The sequence below is a fragment of the Mauremys reevesii genome, linkage group 3, assembly GCF_016161935.1.
Source record: "Mauremys reevesii isolate NIE-2019 linkage group 3, ASM1616193v1, whole genome shotgun sequence".
NCBI lineage: Eukaryota > Metazoa > Chordata > Testudines > Geoemydidae > Mauremys > Mauremys reevesii.
In genome coordinates this window covers 108,035,030-108,054,180 of record NC_052625.1, presented here as the reverse complement: position 1 = coordinate 108,054,180, position 19,151 = coordinate 108,035,030, and the positions used below count along the sequence as shown (strand labels likewise).

The window sequence follows — 19,151 nt, the reverse complement described above, 5'->3', positions numbered from 1 at the left end:
GGGCTAGGGGCGTGGCAGACAGCGAGGATTCTATGGCTGAACCAATAGGAAAGCGCGGGGGGAGGAGGGTGTTCCGCTCGCTGAGGCTGGGGCGCTCTCCTGCCTCGGTCGAGCCCGATACGTTCTTACTCTTGGAGAGACGCGGGTTCCGCGCCCGCGCCGCTGCCACCGCGGGGCGGTGTCTGGGAGCGGCTGCCCGCTGTGCCGCGCTGCCCTCGGGGCTGGGGTGGGAACGGGGGGACGCCGCGGCTAGGAGGTCAAGCACAATGTCAGGCACCTGGCACATGCGTGTGTGAGCCACTTTCGGGCCACCTCCCTGTATTAAAAGGGGAGCGGGAACTTAATCCAGTCCCTCTGCAATGTCTGTGCCTGCCAGTTACAAGTCACGTTACTGGAGCTGGCATTTAAATACATAACATCTGCAGTTTGCTTTGTGCATTTCCTGGCACTTCGCATATAGGAAAAACTCAGCGTTTCTTTTGTATAGTCAGATTCCCCGGTTCCTGACGTGTGAGCACTTCATACAGCAGCCCCGGAGAGAAAAATACAATCACACGTCATTGGCACACCAATGAGACACAACCAATCTTGGGAGAAAGGATGGGTGAGGCAGGGGTTGGGAGTTGAGCAGTACCTGACACTACTTTTATCTCATTTTTAAAAACTAACTTTCAAATTGATGTCCCTCTGACTTCATACTAGTGAGGGTGAGGGAAGCAAGTAGGATCCCTTCTACCTGTCCTCTAAAATTTCAGAAATAATCTTTGTGCATCTAGCTATATGAAGTAAATTGAAAAAAATTGTCTTACCCAATCTCATACAATTTCACACCCACTTTTCTAAAGGCGTGTTGTCAATTTTACAATGTATGATCCTGATTCAGCAACTGGAGCTGTTCATTGGATGCAGAGTTCTTTGTGAGCAGATCCAGTTGCAAAATCTAGTAGCTTGTGAAAGTGACTGTCTCCCAAAAAACCCTACTCAGTATAGGGTGACCAGTTGTCCCGATTTTATAGGGACTTTGTTTTATATAGGCACCTATTACCCACCACCCCGTCCTGATTTTCACACTTGCTGACTGGTCATCCTAACTCAGCTACTACCTATTCCAGCATATGCTCCATTCCCAAATGGATCCTTAATACAAATATCTATTACTACTGTGCCCTACCCATCTAAAAAGCGTGACCTTTAATAGGTTTTTGTTCATTGGTACTTGCTCAGAGTAAAATGCACGGTACAAAAGAACTGCAGTTCTCCCCCATTTTACCTTGCAGACTACCCTTCCAGTTGAGGCTAAGTGGACCAGTCCCTTTGAATATTCCTTTATTAAAAACAGCCAGAATGGTAAGTACTGATTTTTCTGTCATGCTCTATCACGCTCTTATGAAATTTTTCAGTTCCTAAATCTAATACTACAGAAGTATTTTTTAAAAAAAATGAGTAAAACAAACTTCTCTGCGATCACAATTTTATATAATTTGTATTTTTAGATTATGGTAACTGCTTCACAGTACATAACAAGCAAGAACAGCTAAAGTGTGTATTAGGACAGTTTTTCATATCCATTACATACTTGCCAAAAAGCATTATAAACTGTCTCTTTTGTTTGCAATGGTAGATGAGATTATGATTTACAGTATTTCCATTACAATGGAGGCAGAGTAACACCCTAGTCTCTTTTCATAGCTACACCAGTACAAGAATGGACACTTTGAGTATAGCAAACCAATTGTAGGATTTGTCCTCAACCTCATCCAACAGAGAAGTGACTATGAAAGAAAAAGATGCCTTCTGGCCTCATCATGTTTCTGGACCATCCAAACATACAAGTTCTGCATTTAGCTTTTCAGGTAATTGCTTTCTTTGTAAAAATTCCAACTTTGTATATTCAGTTACAATCAAACGACAGTATTTAGTGAATTGGTAACTGAAAACTTACTACTGTAATTTTCCCTGACTTAGTTTAAAACATAGTAGCAGAATTGCTTCTGTGGAAGTATATCTGTTTAGGGGAGGAGCTTTACTTTGCCCAGATGCAAATAAATTCATCTGTATAAAATGCTTGCTCCATATTCTAGCATAGAACATGTTATGTTTTTTTTCAGATATGTAGTCATTTTAGGTGTCTCACTAAATAAACATTTGTCATACAATTTTAATGTCACTTTAAAAAAAAAAAAGTCAGTTATTCACCAAAACACAATCCACAGATAATTAAAACTGGCCTTAGCTGTTACCAGATGTTAGTTTCTGATGAAGACAGTATGCTTTTGCTGGGAAAAATGTTTGAGATTGTGTGCCTCATTGATGGTACTGCTGCATGTAACTTGTGTACTACTTTGTGAAAATATTCTTCATTCCTAGTGCAGTCATTTCAATGCTAACTTAGTTCCTTACCTTACTGCCTTTCTGCTTCCAACTATGTGCCGTGATGGGAGCAATGCATGGCAACTGCTGCCATCAATGTCACTTGGAGAGTATAACCTAGAAACACTTTTCTATTTATGGCTTTGAGAAGATATGGAAGGTTGTATAGGAAGAATTACTTATTTGAGAACTTCTCAGCTTTCTTAATGATTTACAAGGCCATGTAACACTGTTTTCTTAGACAGGATTAATCCCCTTTAATTTGTGATGCATAATGAAGATCTCAGATGAGAGAGGAAATATTCTTGTCACTAGCACATAAATTGCCTTTTTTAAATCGTATAGTCTTTAGGAGCTCAGCAGGGAGGCTTCAATTTTGTAATGGTTGTTTTGATCTGGTGTTCTAACAACCATGTAATAAGGAACTCATACTTCTGAAAGACAGCAACTGGAGGTAGTCACACATTGTGCTTATATGCTTCATTCTCATCATCTTGTTTCTCATTTTATAATCTTTCACCTCTATTTGTGTATGGAAGAAGTGGGGTAGGGGAAGAAATCAACCACTATTTCCTGGAGCTGATTTTGAAGTCATGTTCTCATGCAATACCTATTGCAGTATATATTAGGTCAATGATTCTGCCAGCCTGTCATTCAAACTTGGGTCTGGATAAGGCAAGTCTCTTTCTTCTGCACATCATCAGATGCTTACTTGTTATATGCTAGCATGAACGACTGGAGAAAGCAGACACCCATGAGGTCCAGACATTTCTGTATCAGTGACAGCATGGAACCTTCCCACCCACCCATTCTTGCATCACTTAACCTCTTGCATGGACCATTAATGAGAGTTAATTAGTAAATTACTATTAAATGTCACCCTGCTGCATAAGTGTTTATTGGTCAGTTAGTCAAAGCACCAGAACTTTATTTCTGCAGTCTGACTCCTGTCACAAGCTGAATTTCAAATTTTAAGGTATAAAATTCTACATTGTCCACATTGCCACTCTTAAGTAAAAACCTTTGTTTGCAAACTGTTAGTATTCAAAATATTTTCCATCACTTTTGCAGGCACTTCATTTTCTTTCAGAATGTTCTTCCAATTATGTAATTATATAGTTATGAACATCAGAGTTACAAATGACCAGTCAACCACACACTTCATTGGAACTGGAAGTAGACAATCAGGCAACAGCAGAGACCCCCCACACACACACACACAAAAAGGCAAATACAGTACAGTACTGTTAAATGTAAACTAGTTTAAAAAAAAAAAAAAGGAAAGCATCATTTTACTTCTGCATAGTTTCAACGCTGTATTAAGTCAATGTTCAGTTGTAAACTTTTGAAAGAACAACCATAATGTTTTGTTCAGAGTTACGAACAACCTCCATTCCCAAGGTGTTCTTAATACGGGGTTCCACTGTATGACAAACAACTGTGGTATGATTGAAAGGTTGGAGAACTTGAAGAAAGGTAGTAAGCTTGAGTTTGCAACTTCTGAGCTATGACCAGGATTAACACCATTTAAAATAAAAAAAAAAAATTCATAGCTTTTTTTCAAGTTCTAGCATTTTAAACTCACTCATGTATTTTAAAGAACAAAGCGTAAGTTTTAATACTTAAAATACTCTAGGCTCCAGTTTCAATTTGTGAATGAAAACTTTAAGAAGTTAAAAGGGTTCTTATGCCTATTAAGGAATAAGTTAGGATGGGGAAGGGGTAAAGTTGTGTGGGTGAGGATATGGTTAGCAAAAGGGACTGGATGTTAAATGTGGGTGGACTTATCAAGCGTTAGAATTTAGACACTTCTGGAAAGTGGGCAAGGCATCTCAGCATCTTTGTATATAAGATTACTTTGAAGATTAAAAATAATGAAATAGCTATTGAATTCATGAGCTGAGTCATCTGACCTGTAATAAATGAGGAAGCTGGTGATCAATATTGCAGACTGGTGTTTAGTGGTCACCAGCATCATATCATATTGTCTCCATATGCCTAAAACTGAAGAATTTGCAAGGAAATGATTGGAGGGATAGAAGAAGAAAGTTCTTTTAAAGTAAACAAAGTAGTGGCAAGATAATTTACACCCCTATAAAAGTGCAGAAAATCAGTTTACTTAGCTTCAAGATCAAAGTGTCTTTGAATGAAACCAAGTGGAAGAGAGCAGAGTATTGAGGGTGATTTCCTCCTGGGTTCAGACAGGAGCGCAGGGCCTTAGAAGCAACCTATGCCCAAAACCTGTCATCCATTGCTATTCTGGTCAATGGTACAGCCAGGGGAGATTTTCTGCTCTCTTATTCAGTGGCCTGAAAATAAACTGAAAATCCTCCTCCCTTTTATCCAGAAGAATGGGAAGAAGAGACAGAAAGGGAATTGCAAACTAGCCTCAGATGGAGCATGCAGCTTCCATGTGAGGTGGAAGCAGAGAGATTACATCTAAAGCTGAATGTGGCTTCAGCAGTCTCCGTAACTGAAGTAAAGAGCGAGAGAGAGACCACTGCATCTCCTCCCTCTTCTGCTAAAGATGACTAGACATCACTGCTCCTAGAAGACAAGACACAGACCAGAATAAAGAATTCTTATAAAAAACTGTCCTAGCTAAGCCAGGGGTGGGCAAACTATGGCCCTGGGGCCACATCAGGCCCTCCAGACATTTTAATCTGGCCCTCAAGCTCCCTCTGGGGAGCAGGGTCTGGCACTTGCTCTGGCACTCCAGCCGGGGAAGCAAAGGCTTTCCCTGCTCTGCATGGCTCCTGGAAGCAGCATCATGTCCCCCCTCTGGCTCTTCCACGTAAGGGCAACCACAGGGCTCCGCACGTTGCCATCGCCCCAAGCGCCACCCCTGAACCTCCCATTGGCTGGGAACTGTGGCCAAAGGGAACTGCAGGGGCGGTGCCTGTGGACGGGGCAGCGTGCAGAGCTGCCTGGCTGTGGCTCCGCATAGGAGTGGATGAGGGACATGCCACTGCTTCTGGAGCTGCTTGAGGTAAGCGCCGCCCAGAGACTGCACCCTGACCCCTTCCATCGCTCCCACCTCCTGCCCCAGCCCTGATCCTCCTCCTGCCCTCAAACCCCTTGGGTCCCAGCCCAGAGCACTCTCCTGCACCCTCTAACCCCACCACCTGCACCCCCAGCTGGAGCCCTCAACCCCTCCCTGCACTCCAACCCCCAATTTCGTGAGCATTCATGGCCCACCATACAATTTCCATATCCAGATGTGGCCCTTGGGCCAAAAAGTTTGCCCAACCCCCTAAGCTGTGACCACCATAGTTAAGATGGGAGATGTTTCCAAACGTGGCAGTAAGCAAGGGTAGGCTGACGACTACTGCAGCCTCCAGTTCAACTGTTGACAGCATTTCAAAAGCTGCTTTGGGATGTGGCAAATCAAAAGCTAGCAAGCCACCAGTAGTGGTTAAAGGGACAGTAGCAGCAGAGCAGCTTATGGCTCAGGCCTCCCCAAGCTAGTTGGGGTGGGTTGGGTTTGGGGCAGGGCAACTCCCAAAGCAGCTGGATTCTATAGGGCAGAAAGAATTGAAGAAAGTTTCCAGTAAGCAAAAGAGCTGCATAGTACTGGCTGTTTTGCGTTTTTCCCCAAGACTGGGGAGTTGAATGCAAAATAAACACTGAAAGGATCTTTGAGCTGGTGCCTAGAGAAAAAATTTGCAAGATCCTGCCTCTAAGTCTGCAATTGGCAAAATTACCCCAGATGTCTCCTGAACAGAATAGCCTCACTGTGATATTATAGGACAGGAAGCAGATCTGGCTTTATTAAACTAGTGTGTAAGTGTTGTCCACCACTAACTCACCCAGACTGGTCTACCTTAATTCAAAATTCAATGTAGTGACAAAAAGTCTCTAGTAGGAAAAACTAGATCAGTGGTCCCCAACTGTGGGACTTGTGGGAGCTATGGCGCCCGCCAGGGCATTTATGTGCGCCTACCTAGTGCCCAGCAGGGGAGGGAAGCCACGGCCCCGCACCTGCCAGGGACAGAGAACTCCGGGGCTGCGGGCACCGGTGTTCTCTGTCCTTGGCAGGTGCGGGGCTGCGGCTTCTCTCCAGCTTCTCCAGGGCTGCAGGCTGCGGGCGCCAGTGTTCTCTGTCCCCGGCAGGCGCGGGGCCGCAGCTTCTCTCCAGCTTCGAAGCCGCCTGCCGGGGACAGAACTCCGGGGCTATGTTAAAGTAAGAATAATAAATATATCTGGACCAGCAGTTCAACAATGGTTGACTTTTTTAAAATAAATAAGATGAAAACTGTTCGTGATATTTATTTTGTAAAAACTCCTTAATTTTTCTTACAGCTAGATAAAAAAGAGCAAATCCACATGGTAAGATGAAAGAATAATTGCTGAATAATTTAATTAATACCTTTTACATGTAAAATTACCCTTTTTATCTTATGGATTCATATATTATGTAATATTAAATGATGTTTTTCGTATTATTTAATGTACAAATACAAAATAAGCTTTGAAAAATTGTTGGCGCTCACCACACTCTTCTGAAAACAAAAAGTTGGGGACCACTAAACTAGATAATTCTTAGTACTTTTCCTGTAGATGTGATCCCAACAATTGTCTTCAGCTTCTAGCAAGAGAAATACAAATGTATTGAATACTCCTCGTATGAGCCAAACAGAGATTCCAGAAGTATCCAATTAAAAGTTCAAAGCACAACTCTTCCTTAACAGTTCCAACAAGAATGCAAAGACCATTACTCTTCACATTGAAGGACTAGATAATGTGGTAGGAATTTAAGTTTTACTCAATGCCTTTTATCCAAGCTCAAATAATTGTCTTTATATCACCACTCCTAATTTTAATTGTGTAATTTCTCATGTGGGTTCTCCAAGGGAATCTGCAACTGAAATCTCTAGGAGAATGTCTGTTTAAAAAGTATCAGAGGAGTAGCCGTGTTAGTCTGGATCTGTTAAAAAGCGACAGAGTCCTGTGGCACCTTATAGACTAACAGATGTATTGGAGCATCAACTTTCATGGGTGAATACCCACTTCGTGAGACGCAACTGCATCTGACAAGTGCATCTGACAAAGTGGGTATTCACCCACGAAAGCTTATGCTCCAATACGTCTGTTAGTCTATAAGGTGCCACAGGACTCTCTGTCTCTGTTTAAAAAGTTTTCTAGAGGGGTCAAGTCACAGAATAATTTGCCACTTCCTATTTATTCTGTAATCCAGAAATACTTACTTCAGGTTGGTAGTGGGCAGCTCCATTCATACCATACTCAAGGGCAGTAGGCTTCTGTTATTCCAACCCTCAGGCTGGTCCACATAGAGAAAGGATGTTATGATGATAGACTGGGATTCAGAAGATCTGAATTCAGTTCCTATCTTTGCCACAGACTTCCTTTGCAACCTTGGGCAAGTCACTGTGCCTCAGTTTCCCTTCTGTAAAATGGGGATAACACTTTCTTCAATCTGGTCTATTTAAGTTAATAAATCCCTTTAAGCAGGCACTCTCATGCTGTGGATATAAACACCAAGCAGCCGTTTCAGTTGGGTCATCTAGGCACTACTGTAATACAAATACAGGAATTCCTCACTTAAAGTCATCCTGGTTAATGTTGTTTCGATGTTAAGTTGCTGATCAATTAGGGAACATGCTCATTTAAAGTTGTGAAATGCTCCCTTTTAACGTCCTTTTGCAGCCTCCTGTTTTGTCCACTACTTGCAGGAAGAGCAGCCCGTTGCAGCTAGTTGGTGGGTGGTTGGAACCAGGGGGGACCTGCAGTCCCACTATCAGCTCCCCATTCCCCTAAGTTCCCTGTGCAGCAGCTGTCCCTCTTCCCATTGCCATGTGCTGCTCCTGCCCTCTGCCTTGGAGCTGCTCCTAGAGACTCCTGCTTGCTGCATGGGGGGAAAAGGGAGGCTAATGTCAGGGTGTCTCCCCCTCTCCCCTGCTCCTGCACCCCGCTTACCCCATTTTCCATAGAGCAGGGGGGACACATGACAGAGGGAGGGAACCTCTAGGAGGTAGCTGCTGTCTCAGGTCTCAGCAAGCTGATTTAATTAACAAGGCAGTGTACTTAAGCCTGGGGTCAGCTACTTAAAGGGGAAATGCGCATTTTTCCTCTCACACACAGGGTGTGTCTGTCTGCCCTCCCTCCTTTCCTGCTGCCTTGTAGAATGTTGTGAGAGTTAACCCTTCAGGACTCAGTCAATTACTAGTTCATTTAGCAGTAAGACATTCCCTGGGAAATATCCCACCCTCTGACTCCTCCACCTCAACCAAGCTTCACAATCATCATCACTGTGTACCAGTATTAAATTGTTTAAGACTTATTTTGTGTGTGTGTGTGTGTGTGAGTATGAGAGAGAGAGAGAGAGAGAGAGAGAGAGAGAGAGAGAGAATGAATATAGTCTTGTCTGGTGAAAAAAGTTTCCTTGGAACCTAACCCCTTCATTTACATTAATTCTTATGGAGAAACTGGATTCGCTTAACATCATTTCGCTTAAAGTTGCAGACCTGTGAAGAGGAGCCATCTCCCTCCCCCCCCCAACTCTCCCTAGTTACATTAGCAAAATTAGATACTACATCTCTATGCTCTTATTACCATTGCTGCCAATAAGGTGACAAATGGAGCGGAGATCATCTTGTGGGGAGAGGACTATTGCAAGAACGTGTGTAATAAGCAGTATGTGGTGTTTCTATAGTTTCTTTTAGAAAGAGGGTATGATATTCCAGGACAGAGTGAAGTACAGTATAACAGCATTAACCTGATAGAATCTTTAGACCGTACACATCCAGTTGTGTGGATGTGTAAGAAGAGAAGGTATTTTCCTTTTCACATGGAAGGTTTGCTTAATAAATTAGCCAACTAATTCTATGCTGAGACATAGCCACCGCCCCCCCGTACTATAGTACTGAGATCTGTATTTCACACTAGCTCTTTAACATCTTTAAGTTGGTGTAGATGTTGTATATCCCACTATTAAGCTCTCCAGATACTACTGGCTTACACAGCATTTAAAACACTTTATATAAACAAACAGACATCTATATTGCTAAGTGTGTGCTACTGTGTTATTCTAGGAAGAAGAGATAGGCGAGCCTTGATACAAATCAAGCTTTTACAAGCCTTCTTTTGACCATCATTGTACTGCTGGCTTCTGGTTTGTAGGAAACTTTTCAAGCCCTGTATTTATGGAATTAAGCAGGCTATGTTATAAACAACATAACTGGAAATGGTTTGAAAGCTTCCATTTAATACTTTACTGCTAGTTCCACCTTTACGTTTCAATGTTACAACTTGCTTTGCTTTAACAAAATGCACTCAACACAGCATTTTGAACCTGCATCCTTAATCTAGTTGTAACATTAAGATTATTTTTAAAATTGCGAAACTTTATTTTAGTCCTTAGCTTCTGCTATTGCTGCAACAAAAGAGCTAGAAGCACAAGTGATTATATGCGAGGCTGGAAAGGAAGTAAGGCTCAACTTCAGAGAATTAAATTAAATGAAAACGCTCTTACTGTTTTAAATTGTTGATGATCTTAAAATCTAATAGCAAGTTAGTTCTAATTTGAAGTTTAGTGCTGCAGTGTGTTTTTCAAATGTTGAAGGGGAATGTGTTTTAGAATTTATCATTGCTATCTTTAACCTGTTTCAGCTTGTTATATGTTAAAATGTTCAAGTTTCTGTAAGATGTTTAGAGCAGGAAGGCACAAATTCTAACATTTCATCCCTTTAAAAACTTTTAGATTTTTATTTCATATAAGACTGTAAACGTAATAGAGATTTCACACTTGCCAGAATATTTACCTGAAGAGGAAAGCCCACGTAAAGAAATCGAAAAGGCAGTTTTATGAACTGGAACAAAGACTGACACAAAGGGGCAGCTGGATTAAAAGTGCCACAAACTTTTTGACTAAAACTTTCTATTGGTAACCCATGAGTCACCAATTAAAACAATTAAAACATACTCTTGAGAATGTCATTTTGAGTTAATCACTGTGCTTGAAAAGTTTTAAGATAGCAATTAGTGCTCCATTCACAAGACTTCACACATTATGCATGCAAAGTCTGAAATATACTAAACAGATTTTCTTAAAAGCAACTCTTTCCCCACTAGTGGTTTACCTTGTTCTGTCATATGCAAAAATGGAACATGCATTTGGAATGTAGGACAAATCTTCCGGTTACAGTGTATAGAAGTCAAGCTACTTTTTGGGCTGTTGCACAAACAGTTGAGGCATTTCCCCAGTAGCGGTATATGGACGGAGAAACGTAGCACCTGTTATGCTACAGCTATACTTGTCAGATTTAGATCTGTTCAGAAGAGAGCTCCCATCGTGGGGGTGGTCTAGAAATGTGAATGTATGACAATGTTAATACAGGTTTGTATAAATCTCCATCCACATTCATTTTAAGGGATATTGAAATACTTTAGCTCTCAAATATGATCCACAGCAAGTTTTCTGCAGTTATTAAAACAAAGTGAACTGCATTAGTCTTGTAGTACAGTTCCCATCAAGCTATGGTTAGGATTGCTTTAACAAGCTAGAAGACTATTTTCAAATACATTTAATTTCAGTCTGTTCACTGTGAAAAGTGCTTTATAAAAAAGACTGGCTTAAGGTAGCAATCTTTTAACACTACTTTTGGATGGGTGGCAAAACACAATAGACTTTGCTCTGGTTCATTACATCTAAGGAAAACACTAACTCCATTGTGATTGAGACTTGGTACTAATTTATAAAAAAAAAATGCTCTTCCAAGATTTCAGGTATGCAGAGCTATAAGTTTACTTCAGAATAAAACACAGCGTCATAGGGGAGAATCAAAACTTTTGAGTTGCACTTGACCATATCTTTTGGACAGAGCAGAATTACACTGTATATAACAGACAGTAAAAGTTCTTAAAAGTTGATAATTACAAATATCATTTTACTTTCTACCTGTACGATCGGCAACATACAGTTTACTATATCAAGATCTCTAAAGGCTTAAAACAAAAAACAATCCCTCTAAACTACTTTTAAACAGTAAAATTTAAGTAAAATGCTTACATTCATTTGACGACAAAAAAATATTAAAAATGCTGTGTGGGTGGTGCAAGGGCTGCTTTTTCAGCTGGAATTTTTCTTCATATTACTCCTGTAGAAATAAAGAAAATATGGATGAGTTGCCCCCATTTGTCCATTATCGCAGATACATGAAAATAATTTTTAAATGAAAATTATTTTGTCAATTTTATCACTTAGGGTATGGTGAGGAAGGAAATCTGTTCTTCAATTCACCGACAAGCCAGAGTTTTCTACCTTTTCTTCTTTGCGTCTGTCCTTTTCTTCGTTATTTTCCATTGTTTCTTCTTCATCTTCCACAAGCCCATCCCCTTGGTATTTGTCATGTGTCCACTTTGGACTGCTACCTGATTTTTTGAAGTTAAACCGCCCTCTGCCACGCTGGAAAGTGCCACGGCCTCTTCCTCTTTTGGCCCAATAATCCACACCATCATCTCTGTCATCATGCTATGGTAACATAGGTCAAACAGAACAAGGATGAGCTAAATGGATAACATTCTTAGACATTTGTACTGCACCTATCCCCATAACATGTAGGCACCTTAACTTCAATGCACTTTCAAGTGTGTTTTATATATAATCTGTACAAGAGGTTTTCCAGGGAATACTCTAGTAGTTTACACCCACAGTTTAACCTACATTTTATAATTGGTAAAGTCTGTCCTCATGCTGTAAACAAACATTTGAAATAGTTTTAGAAATGACAAAATTTTCATTTATTTGTGAAGAGTCATATCTCAGAGGTCTTGTCCTATGTAGGACTACTCAAATTTCCACTTAAAAAGGTGGGCAATAAACCAGTTACTTAATGAGATTTACGAGCTTTTCCCTTGCCACTCTATTTTCAGTCTTCTGTGACCATTGGAAGTACTGCCTTTCACAGGCTACTTGATTTATCCTGCTGCTAATGGCAGTAGAGAGGGGGTGGCTCAATAGCTTCCACACAATTGAAAACCAGAAGCTGACTCCTAATTAATAGGCAAATTCCTCTAGCCTCTCTTACTACAAACTTATTTTTGTTGATTTTATTTTAATATCACAAAAATCATATTTCATATTCTAGAAAGGCCAAGTGGTTTCTTTTAAGCAAAAGTGGTAACATAGATGTAGCACTCTGAGAACCTACCTCATTGTATAGTAAAATCACATTTCGATGTGATTTTAATAATGCAGTTTTCCCCCATTCAGTATGTGTAACGTTATTTGAAAAAGTGCTTAACCCTTGAAATTTAGTGCTACTTTTGAGGATGACAGAACATCTTCCATTAGCTGCTTGACTAGAAAATAAGGCTTACAGGTAAATCCCAATCTTATAAGTCTTCAGAACCTTAATAAAAATTGAAGTTTTGTAAACAAGTTTTGGTTAGGAGACCATGTTCAAATTGAAAAGCAAATCTGGATTTTTTGGGAGGTGGGAAAATTCAGGTTTACTTGTATGAGATGAGAGCAGAGCAGAGGCCCTAGGTTTCATATATAAAGACTGGTAAACCCTTCTATGAGGAAGAAACAAAGCTAAAGTAATCTAAGGACCCCAAAAGAGTGCAGTGAAGAAACAACACTAAAGTTCCTCTTGCCTAAGCCCATTAAAATTCCTTCCAGAATTACTGGTGGAGATATTCCTGTATAAAACTTATTACTCTATAGTAATTTACTGACTACAGTTCAGATATCACTATACAAATGTAGAAAGTTTATCAGAAATGGACTTGTGATTTTTAAATTAAAGTGTTAGTATTTTATTATCATTTGAAAATCCACTTACTAAAGAGAGCTTAAGCAGCACAAGCAGAAGAGAGGCTGCATATTCAACAACTTAAGTAAGAGATAGAATCATAGAATATTAGGGTTAGAGGGGACCTCAGGAGATCATCTAGTCCAACCCCCTGCTCAAAGCAGGACCAATCCCCAGACAGATTTTTACCCCTGTTCCCTAAATGGCCCCCTCAAGGATTGAACTCTCAACCCTGGATTTAGCAGGCCAATGCTCAAACTCAAATGCTGAGTTATCCCTCTCCCATCACTGCTATCTTGGTCAATGATCTTAATTTCCCTTCTTTTGATACCAGTATGGAAAAGTAATATTTAACAGATGTCAGAATACTTTAATGCATCTCACTACTCTACTGAGAGTAGCAGGGCTGCTGCTACCACAGCCAAACCATGTGCACTGTGCTGCCTCCCCCCTACCCCTCCCAATATTGTATGCTGCCATCTACTCATGACACACCACTTTTACAGGACTCCCAGCACAGCTGAGGCACCAAGCATCACTGTCTGCTTTAAATCCACTGGGGGAAAACACTTGAGTTGGTTTGAGTGGTCTGTATGTGTTTGTTTTAACATTTTAGGCTGTGTGTGGTAGGTTGTCACTCATCCTTATTCTCCACCCCAAATATGGGAAAAAAAGCAGGAGTGGTGGGGGATATCCTCCCGAAGTGACCTGCTACTGTTGCCTACCACTCTGCTGCAGAAGGATAGAAAGGAAGCAGGTACTGGGCCAACTAGGACCCTGATGCTCTCATAGTAATAATATGCTAAAGTCATTGATAGCTACCAGTACAGAAGCAGCACGCACATAGAGACTGCCTCCTTAACATCAGTTATAAAGTATGCTTTGATAAAAGATGCATGCATTATATATAATAAGTTTTCCAGCACCCACCAAGAAGTATTTCTTGCTTTTTGGGGTATATTCAGGATCCCACTCCTCTTCCTTCGGTCTCTTTTGAAAAGTAGCATTTGAGTTGCTGGGACCAGTATTTGTTCCAGCAAAAACTCCTCTGGCTCTTCCTCTGCCCCTAATTCGAAACTGATCAACCAAAGTGTTTATGTATTTAATCAATATGCATATAATCACAAAGCAAATATTCAAGTTCAACTGTATTAACCAAAATGTTATTTCTGTATTCTTTCCTCAATACATAAAACAGCAGTTTAAGAATTCACATGTCATACTTTAAGTCTAATGTACTAAGTGCTCACTTTGAGCTAACAATCCTCTCCATTCAGCTGAAGTGCATTCAAATATGTTTATGGGATTTTTAGTATATGTTTACCCATAATGTGAAATTGAGGGATCTGATTGACCAAAAAGAGGGGAGGAGTGCAGAAAAGAACCCGAGACCTGGACAGTTTAATACTACTTTTTATCTCTGAACAGAATTAGACTAAACAGACTAGCGGAGGATTCACAAGATTTATCAAGACACTGAAAGCAACAAACTAAAATGGAGACATTTGAGAATGATAATTTGAAAAAAGTGTTGGATATATAATATTAAAGAAGACTGTACAGCAGGGGTGTCCAAAGTTTTTTGGGGGAGGGCCAAATATAGAAAAATAAAGAAAGGCCCGGGCCACACACAAGAGGTGTACGGCCGGGCGGGCCGCACCTGCATGACGCATGACCGGCGCGGTCTTCTCGGCTCGGGCTCTCTCCGCTGGCTGCCCCCGGCAGCAGGGGGGCAGGAGCCCGGGCCACCGCGCGAGCCGCCTGCGGCGGCCGCGGAGCAGCGGCGGGAGCACGACCCGCGCGCGCCGGCGCCGCGCCGCCGTCCTCGCCCCGTCCGGGCCGCTCCGGCTCCCGCCGCGGCGCCCCAGGCAGGCATGACAGCCCGGCCGCGCCGGGCGGTGCTGCTGCCGGGCGCGGCGCATGCCGCAAAGCCGCTAGCTGCTAAAAAAACTGACCGGTGGCCGGGGGCGGGCGCTGTTGGGTTAGAGGGACACCCCTGCTGTACAGGAACAGAAATGGGGGGTTTTAGAAAGGTAATCTGGAATATATATGTAATGTATGTGTGTAAATGCATAAATTTAGGAAATACTTTGGCCTCTCATATCCTCTGAATCCTCTTCATTGCAAAATTAAGACTATGACAGGGGACACTGTCACTGTGGAGGAGGAAATAGCATTTGGGAAACAGAATGTTGCTAAGATCAAAGCCTAAATCAGCTAATTCCAGATGCTGAAATTCCATCGATCATATGAGTTGGGCGGCTATGGTGGCTATTTTAGTAATCCTACATTACAAAGCAGTCTAGGTAATATAGCCCATAATCATGCTACTGTTGTGGGCCTACCTGCTTCAGGGCATGACAGAAAAAGAGGGGCAGACTTTTAGCATAAAGACAGCTCCCTTTTCAGTCTGGGAAGAGCTCGCATGAAGAACCTTTAAGGGACTGTAGGGTCAGAAAATGTGGCTGCAGGCTTCTATTCACTCTGATAGAAGAACAGATATGAATGCTTTCATTATGTTTATGGGTTTACATTATATAAAACGTGTGTCTCTGTCTCATTTTGTTATAAGTACTGCAACCTGCTGGTGGAAATCTCAATCATGATTTTTGGTGAATAGGCATCTTTTAGTTTGCACCTAAGCAAATCTACTCCTTTTTTCGCCAGCCTATACCATAATAGCCCCAAACGGAAAAGGGAAGATTGTGTTGCAAATTAAAGGTTTTTTTAATCAAAAATAAAAACCGTGAACTGGAATAGCCTACTAAACTAGAAGACAAAGACATTTCACTTTACCTGTACTGGTAAAAACTAGTATAGTTTTTATACCTAATTTATGATTGCAGACAGACAGCGCAAGCTAATCTGTCAGGCCTGTCTAGATATCTCGTCACAATAGTCTCAGGTTGGTCAATAAGCCTATATATAAATATCACTGTGTAAAAAGGGTAAATCAGTAAGGAGTGCCATTATTTCTTATTTAAAGCATCCTGCAGGTTGTTACGACACAATCATCGGAAGTCAGACATGTCAAAGACGCATTCAATTACCAGCACATCTCCCTACCTAAATTACATATGCTGCAATGTTTCTTCCAGTACATTTGTCCAATTTAGTTTTAAGACTATCAACCCTTGATACATCTACAAGGTTTATTAGGAAACTCTTCCACAGTCTAATATCTTACTAACAGGAAAACTTCACTGATTTTCAGCCCTAATCTTCCCTTTCAATTTTATCTCATTATTCCTAGCTATACACCTGTGTATCATGCTGAACTCCTCTTTGCCCTTATTGACTTATGTCCCTTTTAGTCATTTTGTAGCAGAAATATACATATTTAATTTTTTTAATCTTTCCTTATAAAATCAACGTTACCAGCCTGTGAATATTTTTGTTGTTCTCTTTTTAGTCAGGAGGTGCCTAGAACTGAATAGTGTTGCATGTGCATCACAGCACAGTTGTATAGAGAAGGCATAGTAGCACCCCACTTTGATGCCATTTTATATGCAGCTGAACGTTGCACTGGCCATTTTTGTAGTCATATAACATTGCTTGTTTATGTCTAATCTATTGTCTCTTTCAGCATAACTGATTCAGTATTACGGGTTACAGTAAGGAGTTTAGTTACTCCCTCCCAAAGAATCTATGTTTGGAATTTTCCCCCAAGATGTAGCTTGCAATGTTCAGTTATAGCTCCTAATGTTTACTTCCTGCCTATATTCCTTTCCTGACTAGGTCTTTTTTTTTTTTTTTTTAATACTGTTTTTTGGTCCTCGCTGGTGTTTGCACATTTTCCAACTTAGTATCAGTGAACTACATTAACATGCTGTTTACATCATTTTACTGAGTAGTGAATTTTAAAACCACTGTCTGTGGACTTCGGTCAACACACTTACAAATCACAATGCTAACCACCTTTCAGCCTTCAACCACTTAGCTTTGCTGCTGACTGTAGTCCAGTCCAGGACATTCAGAGAAACAATAACAAACAAAAGCAAGCAGCCCTGCTTTCCCCAGCACAGATGCTTCATGGCTGTCAGGTGTATAAATTCAGCCATGTACGAGTTTGTGGATAACAACAAAATTGAAGGGGGAGCAAACACAGATGGGCAGAACCAAACTGCAAAGTGACCTGGAAAAATTGGAATCACTGGGGATTACAGGCAACAAATAGCAAAATGTAGCCTTAATAAATTGATATTAGGACATTTAAAATCCTGCCCCAAGTAAAAGAAACCAACTACACAAAGTAGCAAGAAATAAGCAAGCAGCGACACGGATAGCATTAACAAGGATTTGGGGTTTTTTTCTTGTCTTTATTACTGTGCTGATAAGACACTTCTCTGTAACCCATTGCTATTGTTGCTGTGAAGGAAGTCTTGGAAGGAGAGTTGTCTAAAAAGAGCTTTCTCACTTCTGTGGTCCATAATATGAAAGTGTTTGAGGTTTCTTATTCTGAATAATTAACAAAGACTGCACTACACTACACTAATAGACACTTCAGCTTGTTAAACTACTGTTAATTACCTTTTGTTTTTCATTTTTAGCTGGTTTGAGTAATCAAAACGTTTAGATCCAAGCAACTCTGTACAGCATACAATAGCAAGACATGATACTTCTAAACTGAAACACTGCACATCTTAATCTTGGGAAGATGGATCCTAGAGTCACGCCAATTACCTAACACTGCTTTAAGGTAACAATAGTATAGCAATGAAAGGGAGCAGAGAAAGACTTACAAAGGTGCCTCTCGGCCTGCTGACTCCTGTAAAACCTGAATATTCTTTCTGCTCATGGTGGGTTTTGAACTCTTCATCTCTTTCTTTCTTGCCATCTTTTTCTTCTCGTGAACTGGATGAGGCAGAAGACGGGGATGAAGATGAGGAAGATCGAGAACGGTCTTGCTCTCTTTTTTGTTTACTGAAAAATAAAAAACATACTTTGTGCTGTTTTAAAAATAGATACCCTGTAGCACGCTACACTAAAGGAGGTCTCTGTTTATGTAAAAGCTACTTCCCCCTCAGGTTATAAATCATCCATAAAATATGTATTTCAGATTTTAAGGTGGAGTATAATTTCACTTTTCATCCTCCTTCCATATCTTTTAAAATATATTGTGCAAATACTACTGCTAATTAGTTGGAAACCAGTAGACTGCAAAATTACTTCTCTGGTTTTTGATTCAACGAAGAGTGGCCTATTTAACTGCCATTTTTGGGGTAGCAAAAGGGAAAGAAGAAGGGAGGAAAACCCTTAGAGCAAAAGTTATAAATTTTAAGTTAATTGAGTTTCCACATATTGTTGAAAATAGCAGATATATTCTGGGCATCCCTGTGTGGATGCCAGTGGATGACAGTGTGGATACCAGAGGAAGAAAGGAAATGGGAAAAATGAAGCACAAGTAAAATCCATCATATGCCCAGTGTAAAGCAAGAGGAAAAAAAAAACCTAATGCAAGACTCTGTATTGAATAACCCCATATTGGCAGTATTTTGACCCAATTTACAAGATTTTAATACAATACCCAATAGGTCATACCTGAAATCTCTTACCACAGCTATAAAGTATCCACTGAAACATAACTATTAAAAACTAACATTTTTCTTTAAAAACAGCCCACTGGCTTTAGAAAAATAAATACTTCTCCCTTCTCACCCATGTTAAACCTAGACATCAGTAAAAATTCTCATACTCTGGGTGTTATGAGTTGAAAAAGTGCGGAATCAAGCATAACGAACCAAAGTTCTTACACAAACTGTTTACAGAAATGTACTGCATTGAAGTCCAACCTCCTGATGTAGCCTGGATAATAGGACAGATTAATTTGTCATTTTTTTTTTCAGTGTTAGCTTGCTATTCCAAAGTTTTTGTCCTCATCCACCATAAGCCGTGTAAAAGACAGATAATACATTTTTGCTGTAAAACAAATAATTTTAATTGTTTAAATTTAAATGTTCCATTACACAGTGAAAATTGAAAGCAATTAAGCTTACAATTACAAAA

General features: G+C 40.5%; 1 protein-coding gene and 1 long non-coding RNA gene across 13 annotated transcripts in view; one reads left to right on the top strand and one right to left on the bottom strand.

The window, feature by feature from the left end:
* The first annotated feature begins 52 nt into the window (after positions 1 to 52).
* On the top strand, positions 53 to 14,701 carry LOC120400232. 4 transcript variants are annotated; one of them, XR_005595628.1, is made up of 5 exons: positions 53 to 604; positions 1,278 to 1,347; positions 1,690 to 1,853; positions 6,931 to 7,116; positions 10,091 to 10,226. It is a non-coding gene; the product is annotated as an uncharacterized LOC120400232 (long non-coding RNA). The 4 variants fall into 4 exon arrangements; XR_005595629.1 differs by lacking the exons at positions 53 to 604; positions 10,091 to 10,226 and adding exons at positions 9,423 to 9,502; positions 14,574 to 14,701 and having other exon boundaries at positions 630 to 1,347; XR_005595630.1 differs by lacking the exon at positions 53 to 604 and adding an exon at positions 9,423 to 9,502 and having other exon boundaries at positions 630 to 1,347; positions 10,143 to 10,222.
* Positions 10,081 to 19,151, bottom strand: part of BCLAF1 (BCL2 associated transcription factor 1) — a 32,126-nt gene continuing 23,055 nt past the window's right edge. For 4 of the 9 annotated variants that reach the window (XM_039528663.1, XM_039528662.1, XM_039528666.1 and 1 more), the window contains 4 exons: positions 17,888 to 18,068; positions 14,076 to 14,222; positions 11,651 to 11,860; positions 11,110 to 11,486 (listed from right to left, as the gene is read on the bottom strand). In XM_039528663.1, the coding sequence (XP_039384597.1) occupies positions 11,481 to 11,486; positions 11,651 to 11,860; positions 14,076 to 14,222; positions 17,888 to 18,068 (544 nt within the window). In that variant the 3' untranslated portion in view covers positions 11,110 to 11,480. Of the gene's footprint in view, positions 10,693 to 11,109; positions 11,487 to 11,650; positions 11,861 to 14,075; positions 14,223 to 17,887; positions 18,069 to 18,898; positions 19,065 to 19,151 lie in introns of those variants that run through there. The other 5 variants (XR_005595623.1, XR_005595624.1, XM_039528665.1 and 2 more) reach the window with 5 other exon arrangements.